General features: G+C 38.6%; 1 protein-coding gene across 2 annotated transcripts; it reads right to left on the bottom strand.

The window, feature by feature from the left end:
* Positions 1–471: 471 nt before the first annotated feature.
* Positions 472–10680, bottom strand: LOC135617338 (AT-rich interactive domain-containing protein 4-like). 2 transcript variants are annotated; one of them, XM_065117438.1, is made up of 17 exons: positions 9887–10680; positions 9643–9804; positions 9260–9456; positions 8953–9144; positions 6853–6906; positions 6468–6556; positions 6037–6328; positions 5878–5934; positions 5157–5188; positions 3132–3267; positions 2880–3053; positions 1935–2525; positions 1716–1853; positions 1522–1620; positions 1255–1355; positions 1074–1164; positions 472–887 (listed from the first exon to the last, which is right to left on the bottom strand). In XM_065117438.1, exons 3-17 carry the CDS (start codon positions 9401–9403, stop codon positions 762–764), a joined length of 2316 nt encoding a protein of 771 aa, XP_064973510.1. In that variant the 5' UTR covers positions 9404–9456; positions 9643–9804; positions 9887–10680; the 3' UTR covers positions 472–761. The 2 variants fall into 2 exon arrangements, with proteins under 2 accessions (XP_064973510.1, XP_064973511.1); XM_065117439.1 differs by having other exon boundaries at positions 9643–9781.
* Positions 10681–10690: the final 10 nt, after the last annotated feature.

The following is a 10690-nucleotide window of genomic DNA, read 5'->3' as shown; positions in this document are numbered from 1 at the left end:
TTGAAATCGACTGGAAACCTACCATCATCAAGCATGATTCTTGAGAGTGAGCAAACTACATTTACCACTGAATCGGAGATGGACACATGCATTTTCTGACATGAGGGTGAGAGTTGGCACAAAGGTACAACTATTTCTTGGTGACTTGGGTGATAAATGTTTGACTTGGTTCTCTTGGACATACATGATTAAGATAATGACTACCTGACGATTTCTGTTCAGGTAAAATCTGAAGCTAGACAAGCTGAAAAGAAGTTCCTCATAATGTTACCCATCGTGATCCACTTCCCCAGCAACACTCAAGTCAAAGCCAAAGTCAGGAAAAGCTATCCACCAACACTTCGATCGCCCGACGCTAGAAAGTTGGATTGCAAGTGTCTCCCACCTTACAACTGTCTCCCACCTTACAACGATGGACGAAATCCAGGGACAAAAATATAACAATCATCAGTAAATGGCAAAGCTCAAGAGTTCCCAATAAGGATTTACTGCATCAACTCAGGTTAAAAAAATATTATCATTCTTCCTTTCCAGGCTATTCTTCATTGATTCCTAGTGGGGATTGTGGGGATACAAGTGCTGATACCATGGTAAAAATGGGAACCTTCATTTCATATTCGTGTGTAGCCGTATGTATATGGGGATTTGGCCTTTGATCTAAGCATCAATGGAACAACTCCGGAATAATACAATTGAGCCCTACCGGCGCAGCCACTCCTCTCTGATTTAGGAGACAAAGAAAAGAAACAAAAGTGGAAGAATTACAGATGGCGCGAAACGTTGGACGTATTCGAGAATCCATTAGCCATTTTCTGTGACTTCTTCTTGTAGCTCGTTAGGCTACAGTGCGGGCAAATGTACTCCAATCCATCTGTCTTTGCATAGTCCTGTCACCAAACCAAAACATGTCAAAGTGATACACTTTTAGTGTGTGTATGTGTTGAGGGGGATAAAATTTCCAGAGCATAAGTTTGAAACAAAATTATTCATTCGACAAATTTAGAGATGCTTGACATTGTGATATGAACACAATATGTGAAACTTATAGCAATGAAACCAATGGGATTACAAACCTTAAAAGTGCCTAAGCCCGGTCGTCTATCACAGCCAAAGTGGGCCCATTCACCACACAAGCCACAGTTCACCCAATCGCCGGGAGCACTACTGTTAAATTATTAGAGACCACCAGAGTCAGTGTTGGCTTTTGAGACGAGAAAAGAAACAACTGAGAATAACTGGAACAGTGTCTAATACCTGTGACACAAGAGGCAACACTCCCCGTCCACATCATCATGTGCTAATTCATACTCCAACAGGTATGTTTCATAATGCCTTTTGAGAGTATTTCCAACACCCTATAAACAATGTAGAGTAAAAATAACGATCAAAGCATTCAAAGGTTAAACAACTTGCAAAAGCAACATTATAAAATAGATAAAAAGCAAGAAACTCGTCAATTTTCTGCCTTAAAAAGGATATAGCTTCTCATTTAATATCCTAGATACAGAAGTAGAAACTTACAGTCATTCTGTTGGTTGCAGTATGGTTGCGCATTTTTGAGAAGACCTGTCCCTTCCAGTTTATGCCATTTCCCACATAAAAACCACCCCTTGAGACCACCTGGCATGAGTGATACTAGTGGCATCAAAATTGCAGAGGTATGATGCAGGATAAACGTAAGCATTGATATAAGGAAAATGGAAAGAAGGCTAAACCTCTCTGTATAAGTTGTATAGGTCCAGCCGCTTCGCATTGAGTATGGCATCTGGAAATTCTTGTATCCCTCCTTGGGGAACAAGTCGACTGTGGCCCCTAAGGATTAAAAATTGCATGACATCCTTCAAAAATTCCTCCTACAGGCAAAAGGAAGAGAATGTTAAACCGATTATATACCGGAGCTTCCTACTCATGTTAATAGGTTTCAAGAAACATACTTCTGAACAAACTTGAATTGATGGACGGTTACATTCATGCTTCTTCAATGGAAGAGGATTTAATGGAATAATCTGCTGAGCACGGAGCGAGCCTGATGTGGATTTTCTTTGAATTGCAGGGGCACGTGGCAATGAATTATGCTTCACATGGGGTGTTTGAGACACGTTATTCTGAACTTGACTTCCATCATTAACATCAGCTGGAGGCACTCCAAAAAAGGGCAACAGTTTGTGTTTCCGAGGATGAGGAATTGGCCTCATTGCAGCGATATTTGATCTCTGCCTATTCTTCACACTAAGCTCAGCAGATTTACAAGCCATTCCATGTTCAACAAATACATAGTCAGATGCAATCGGTCTCGATTCGAGGCCTGACATGGACCTTCCTTTGATAAGAGAAGATGACCATGTCGGCAGACAAGAGACGACAGTTTCTTCACTAACAAAGTCCTTAACCTGCCTTCTACAAAAGAAAAGAAGGCGATCTGCATCTTCTTTCTCAAAAGAAGCAACTGTAGTTCCCCGAATACTTGCAATGCCAAGAGTCACCAAACTACGATAAGTAACTTCAGGTGCCAGATGCTTCAGAACCTGCACCCAATAGAAAAGCAGACATGCAAATTACCATTTGGTTAAAGGAAACATGTTATAAAATGGAATAGCAAATATTTCATTTGCAACAGTCAAACAGGTATTTAGGTGGCGAAGCAGACTGCAACTTCGCATTTTGCTAATCACAAAAGATTAAATCAAGATCAAGGCCACATCAATAACTTAACAATAATAAAAAAACAGCAATAGAGAAAGCACTGAAGTCGCTCAAAAAAAAAATATTGGCTGTTGGTTCAGATCACATATGCTTAATAAAATACTAGAGATGGAGTATGGATGTCTCAAGTAGGAAATATTGTGAATGAGTAAGAATCTAGGGTATAGGAAGAAAACCTGTGCAGCCCAAGTTGGCATTCTCATGCAAACTTCAAACACAGGTGCCCCACAAGCTATGGAAACCGAATTCAGAAGATTAAGCCATGATGACTTCTTGTCATCACTATTTGGGACAGCATGGACAAGCTGGGTCTTCTCAATAAGAGCGCTCTTGATGTGGCTCTCCAATAGCTGCATATCAAGACCAATTAACTCAAGAAACAAGAAGATTAGAATCTTTACGTAAAGTGATAAAAAGTTGACTCCTACCTGATCATCAAAACAAGTTTGTGCACTACCAGACACCAACAGCGAGATATGAGCAGAACTGCAAGTTGTGATATCACAACGCATTGTTACAACACCACGAGAAAAGTTTCCAGCTTGAAGAGGTGGCGGTGCTGCACTGTAGGAAATTTTAATCCAACTGTCAGCTCACTCAGATAAATTAAAGCATAAAGAACATCATATAACTTGTAACTCATTAGGCCAACAACAGAAAGAAATGTTCTAAAATAAGCAAGAATCTCATTCTGCCAGATAATCTGGATGTGAAACATTCAAGTGTCTAAGTGCATGTAGACAGATCATCCAAACTCTGGTTTAGTTGAACATATGAATCAGTTCACTGGTGGGTCGTTGAATAAAGGAATCAGCTTATCTACATCTGTGTGCATGTTGTGACAGTGACAATAAACAGCAATTTTGATATAAATTTCAAGACAGTACTATACAACAACAAAACCGTAAGTCTCAACTATTTGGGATCAAGACAGAACTATCTGCTAGCTAATTACTTGTGAATATTACAATTACTAAGAACCTGGAGAAGATATTTACAGTTCGATCAAACCATCACTCTATTTTAAAGACAGTTGACAAGCACATTTAATCAAAACTATACCTCAGGATATGAACTTATCACACAAAATGCAATTAAGGTAGATAAATGCTAGCAATCTGATGGCACAAGCTGATTATCCATCTCATTATATCTGCAGTTATATTATCTCAGTTTGCACGACATGTCTCTCAGCCAATCTACAGGTAGTCATTATGCAGTTCATATGGGTATTGTCACGAGAATGTTTTGGTCATGTGACAATCCACATTATGCTCTGATTTGCAACGAATGGCTAAGACTAGATTCAAGTAAAAATCAGACATTCTTTTGTGTTGGTTCTTTGTCAAGACAGATGCTTAAGAAATCTTTGTATCAGATAATCCCACACACATCTCTCTTAAAATAGTACTAAAAGAGCTAGAAAGTTTTCCACTATTTGGATGTGCTGAAACAACTTTGCCTCTTACATTGCTAGTAGACACTATGCATAATAAGTGGGAAAAGTACAGGCATCACTCTGTAAAAGCTCTGAATTCAGAAAGTACAGTGACTTGGATTTGTCATGCAAACATTTGGCGAGAGATACCATGCATTTGAAGATAGTTGACTAAAAGCCTTCTATCTACTATTAAGTAATTAGTCTGTCAGTGATTGTTGCAATGACCATTTTTTTAGGCTGTCAGTGATTGTTGCAATGATCATATTTGCAAATGGCTAAATTAAAATATGCGAGTGGAAGCACAGATTGTAAGTGCCATTAACACAAGTTGCATTATGTTTTCCTCTCTCATACACAATAATATGCTCACAGGTAAAAGGTATGCAATGAAAAGAAATTAGTCCATATCTAATATGTAAATGCATACATATAAATTTAGCAACACACCACAATACTCAATTAATGTTAGTACTCATCTATTGATCCCATATTAGCTTCGGATAGAGTCATAGTACAATCTCAAGTAGCAAATGAAAGAAATTTATGGCCAGCCAAAAGACCAGGTCCAGAGAAAAACATGTGTATCGACAAATCATGAACTGTCAGAGACCACCACAGTTGATTATGACGGTGCTAAAATCTCATCATGTCAATATCAACAAAACATGGACAAAATGAAACAAGTCAACCAAGTTCCCCATTCTTAATAAACTTCATAAGCAACTGCAAGAACAGTAAGATGGGAATAACCAAACATGTATGATTTTAGGAATACATTAGAATGGCAATTCTTATCAAAATTTGTCAGTGATAACCTTGCTTCACTGTTGAAAACTTATAGTAGTACAACTTATATAACAGCATTTAGAAAGCATGGACAATGAACAAGAATTGACTGCAACAATTGAACAATTATACTGGAGAAATTGGGGAAAACCAACACAAGTCATGATTCATAAAGTGGAAATTTTTCTAGACGACTGACCATGGCAATAGGCAGAAACAAGTATACCTGACACGGTTCTGAAGTTTACTCCCACGAATCTGTATAATTAGCAAAGATGTCAGGATAGTATTATAAATAAGCTATCATACAAGAAAATTGTAACAGAATATAAATCTCAAACTCCAGGGTCCATGGTACTGCTTGTATCCCATGTCTCCCAAATCACATAGATTTTGCTGTGAGTTCAACTGCTGGTCCAACAAAAGGCCCAATCAGGACCCAACCATAGCCTAGAGAGAAAAGAAGATTTTCCCAATGTATGCATGCCCCTAGAAAGTACATAACGTTTTCCCAAAATATCCATAGAAGGATTTTTGGATGAGTGACAAGTGAAAAACACAAGATGGAAGCTAATGGATAAAAAGTTAGAGAAAGGCAAAGAATTGGCATATACTCTAGTCAATCCCTATCCAACATAGAAAACCATTGACCTAGTGTTTAGCCTTACTAATAGCTTTTTAGCATCTGTTCAAGTTAACATCATCCAAAATTCTCATGATCCTTACAAAGAAACTTACATTTGATGCTAACAAGAAGCCTCGTGGCAGGAAGAGAATAGTGGCTAATTTCAGCAAGTTGTAGATGAGAACCAACTCTATCATTTTAAAGTGTCATTATTGTAAATTAAAGACTTTGAAATAACCAATAATCAACAAAATGCTTGTTCAAGCAATTAGCGCTCAGATTCACAGTCTGTCTAGTGAGTTGTGACAATGATAGAACTTACTTCAATATTCAGCAGTGCATTTAAACCATCTTCCAAGGAGCTCAACAAACAAGCATCCTGGAAAATGAGAAAATATACCAATGAGATAAATCCCATATTTCTACAACAAAGTATAATATATAGAATCAGCTACACATGAATAAAAGCCCATACACTCACCAGAGTGCATGGCAGTCCACATACTAGAAATCTCAAGTCCATATCCTCATCAAAAATTGTCACGGAGGCAAGGGATCCATTCCCTTCGTCGGTTTCTTCTTCTCCGTCTTCAGCCAAATCCTTCTCAGGTAAAGGGATATTGATCTTTGGTGCATCTCCTAGTAGATGAGGCTCAATCTTACTTCTGAGCTTTTGGTTGCTGCTATCTGACAAAACCTGGTTGTTCCGTAGACAGTAAAGCCTAAATGATGCATGTGCAAGCTGAAAAGCATCCCATGTGTGGCTGCATGAGCTGCACCATAAGCAGCAAAACATTCAGACAATGAAATTTCATATGACAAAGTAAAAATAAGCTGCAGCCCACCACAAGCAGCAAAATTTTCAATCAGTGAAATTTCATATGATAAGAGTAAGAGCCACAAAAATGGTACCTCTGTACAACTGATAGCAATGCATGACGAAAGTAGGAAGCTGCATAAGATGAAAAGGCACTCTTCCAGTATATTACATATCGAACCCCCTACAAAAACAAATGAGGCTCATCTAAAGGTATTATACTGCGAAAGGAAGATGGAACCATTCCAAAAATTAGCAGAAGCTTCAAATTCATTAATAGGTAAAATTTTAACTAAATGCAGAAACTTAAATAAAAATAAACAGCAAAAAACTATCATAGGACTTGTGGAATAGAAAAGACCCAATTGTCGAGCATCAATACCATCAAAGAAAATCTAGATATCAAGAGTAAGCAAGATATGCACCTATGTATTGAGGCAAAAAGAAGTAGAAAATCTAACATACATTCCAGAACACTACCTTAGAGTGAAAAGCTTGCGCAATCTTTTCACCACTTGGAATCTCCAAGTAAACCTGCAATAATGTTTCAGATGAAAAGCTGTCATAAACAATCAGAAAGTACCAATTTAAAAAAGAAAGAACATGCTACTGAAAAAATATGCTAGCATACGTGAATAATCATATAATACTGAGAATCCTAACAGTGGAACAAACTAAAGAAAAACCAGAACAAAGCAACTGTCAACAGAAACATGAATGAATAAGGAAATGCATAGGGAGAAAGAACATTCCCACAAACAGAAATGACAAATAACAATTGCAACCTAATTTGCTATGCAGCAGGATGGATACATTGCATAGATTACCTACTAAGAATTACACCCAGCATATTAAAATTCTGTGAACACAAAGGAACATGCAAGAAATAATCTCAGAGAACAAATTAAATTAACAATACAAGAGAAACTTCCTCACATAATTTGCATGACCAACTGATCTCAATTATAGATCAGGCCAATGCAGGTATAATATCAACCAAGTCCAATCTCATAACCAACTTTCGATCAACCCAGTGAATCAAATCTAATTTCCATTTGATTTTCAGCCAATCCGGATGCATTATTTATGGATCCTAATCATTTTCAGTAATTTCAACAGGAAAAGGAAAATAGTCCCAAGATCTGATTCATGCCAATCAAACCCATTGCAGTCCTAAAATTCTTTGATCGATCCTTTACAACTTAAAATCATGAAAGCAACTTCTTTGCTTCCAAAGTTAAGGCTGCATATATTCACCCTCCGACAAAGGTGTGAGCTTTCTGTACTAAAGCCGTTCTTGTAGATTGAATGATCTTACAGTAACTGGACATTCAAGTCTTAAATAAGAATAGGAATTTCTAAAGCCAAAGCCTCAACCATCAATATATTTATATAATTGTTCTTCTACATTGGGCCTAAATTACTGACACTTACTATCAAAAGGTGGCAATTTATGCAGAAGTGAGAAATAGAGAACCAACAAAGACCAATGACCCAGAAACTTGAACAAATCAGTGGAACTAAAGATAATATAAACATGATCCTCATGTCAAAATGGCGTAACGGAGTAACGAGCTTATTTCTGAGATTTCCATGTTCCATCTCAGGTTATGCAGGAATCTAAATGACAGAAATATAACATGAAAAAGAAACTGGATTTGCCAATAAAGAAGTTCTGAGCATCAAGAAGCATCACACACACCTCGTGCACTTAAGCGATGGTGTAATGCTTGCCATGGGCAGTAATAAGTATCTAATTTTATCACTCATGGTTATGATCTCCCAACCTTCTTTCTATTTCTCGAGAATGGTTCTAGAACAACTCTTAAACATTCTTTTATGTAAAAGCAAAAAGCAAAACCGTTAGCTAAAAATTCAGGAAACTAAGATAAATTATAGTCTTTTTAAAATGTAGCAGCTGACAGGTATACTAAAACTAGTCACCTGAAACCACATATAACAAGATGGATAGGGCATAAAACACTTGATGATTACTACGATGTTATTACGCTAGAACATGATCATAATAGTTTGAAGAAGCAAATGTGAGAAAAAAATTTGTATCATCCAACCTAATCATAAACATTTTCAAAAACAGTGAACTATAGATTTGCATGTAATAATCCCCAAAAATATCTACAGGCAACAACAGGCTTTAGCACAAGTCCAATATAAGCAGATGCAAAGACATAATAGTACAACTTCTGACATCACCAGAATAACGAGAAATATTATATTGGCCGATAACCAGTAGCAAAGAAATGGTCCTACGGGAAATACATATAATTATAAAATTACAACTACGACAAACAGACATAAGTCAATAAACAGTACACAGCAGGAACTCATGCTGAAATATGTCTACTACAAACCTAAAGAACAGTTACCCTGTCAACCAGGTAGATATTGAATAATAAGGAATAGATATCATTAAACAGAGAATCAGACAATTCACACACCCAGGCAAGAAAAAAGATACATGAAAACACCAAAATAGAATAGATATCAATAAACAGAGAATCAGACAATTCACACACCAAGGCAAGAAAAAAGATACATGAAAACACCAAAATAGCTTACGATGGTCGGTAATGGAGGACTAATAAATGAAGTAAGCATCTCAGAATCAGACACATCAACTCCTCCCCAGACTAGCGAGCCAATTTGCTCTTCATTTTCGAGTTGTTCCCCTTGAAAGTACAGAATATTGGGCTGAACTAATTTCTGAGCTTCACTAAATCTATCAACTGTAGGATTAATGAGTGTCTGGACCTGCATTCAAAGAGAAAAATAACAATTTTTTTAACCAGCAATCCATACCTAAAACCAGAACCCCCCAAACTTTGTGGAAAACAAATGGAACGAAGACGTGAGAAGAACTAGTAACCTCTAATCGCCCAGATGACACGAGTTCGGGAAAGGGATACTGAGGCCGATTCTTCGCATCCCCCCTTCGTCTATCTGCAAATTGCCCGCACAGCACAGCCAGGAGGATACAGTTCTCTCTCCCGTAACCTTGAGGTTGTGACATCGTTCGCACCTCAAACTAACAAATCTTCCATCTTTTTCCCCAATACTGTAACCCTAAATCCACCAAAAAGAACCCTCAAGATTAAATCAGAAGTGAAAAATCAAAGGAACCAAACAACCCGACACAAATCCATCAAGAACTGAAAAAAATCCGTCAAATCCAACACCAGACGGTTCGAGAAAAACAAATCCCTCGATGAGAACCTAAATCATCTTTCGGGTAGGAAGGAGAAAGCTTACCGAATTCCGGAAATATGAAGGAATCGACGACCTTTCCGACAAGGAACGCCTCCGGAGCTCGCGAACAACCCAGAAAAAAGAGGAGGATAGGAGGAAGAGTAAAGTACCGACGAGGGGTAAACCAAACCCTAATGCACCGCTATGGCAAAAAAAATCCGAACTCTATAAATAAAAATAAATTAGGACTTATACTACTTTCTCATAGGCAAAGGGGGTACGACGACAACTATTTGTATTCCCTCACCTCAAATCTTAATCACAACTCACCACAACCCCAATCGACCACAAAACACGAGCCCATCCGCCGTAAAAATCCCGCCTTTCGTGCCCATCAGGCTCTGACAAGCCGAGTCAAAACACAAGCAAAACAAAAAAGGTGGGCGATTCGAAGAGAGAGAAAGAGGGAGAGGCGAGAGATTGGGAAACTATAAACAAACAATTAAAAGATCGCCACAGGCACCAACTTAATAATAATCCTCAGAATCTCATTGCCAGAACTGGAAAAAGGGGGAAACCGTAAAAGGGGCAAACGAGTGAATTCGGACGCCAGGAAGCGATAAATTCCACAACAGAGACCAGAAGAATCGCGAGTGCTCGATTGGAATCCGTAGAACCAACCGACACGATGATATCAACATCCGAAGGCGTCAAAAATAATTACTTTTGGGCTCCGCGGCTGTACCATCGGCAGAGCAATATAATTAGTAGGAAATTAAAAGAGAGACAAGGCGGGATTTTGAAGGGCGAGGAGGATGGGAGACGGACGCAGACACCGAGAGAGGGTTTGGGATTGGGATCGGGATCCGAGTGTGGGGTTTCTTTTGCGCTTCTTTTTCTTGCTTTTGGTGCTTTGGTGGATGCGATTCATGACGACTAATAACATCGACCTGCCGGTGTCTGCCGCTTAGGCTGCACGAAGACCGATCTTTGTCGCTCTCCGCGGTCGATCCATCGATCGATTTCGCGACCCGGATCGAACGCGCGGTGTGGGGTTTATGGGCCGCGCCCGCGGGTGCGGAGATCGCGGCAAAAGTTGTTCTCGTCGAGG

Source organism: Musa acuminata, chromosome BXJ1-3 (genome assembly GCF_036884655.1).
Source record: "Musa acuminata AAA Group cultivar baxijiao chromosome BXJ1-3, Cavendish_Baxijiao_AAA, whole genome shotgun sequence".
NCBI lineage: Eukaryota > Viridiplantae > Streptophyta > Magnoliopsida > Zingiberales > Musaceae > Musa > Musa acuminata.
The sequence above is the reverse complement of the archived record's forward strand: the minus strand, read 5'-3'. Positions and strand labels throughout refer to the sequence as shown.

Excerpts from the sequence above, each read along its gene's own strand:
- LOC135617338 (XM_065117438.1), bottom strand. The coding sequence starts at position 9,403 with ATGTCACAACCTCAAGGTTACGGGAGAGAGAACTGTATCCTCCTGGCT. Across the intron at positions 9,145-9,259 it reads TGTCATCTGGGCGATTAGAG|GTCCAGACACTCATTAATCC; the intron begins GTTACTAGTTCT and ends CTTTGAATGCAG. Across the intron at positions 3,054-3,131 it reads AAACTTGTTTTGATGATCAG|CTATTGGAGAGCCACATCAA; the intron begins GTAGGAGTCAAC and ends CTTGATATGCAG.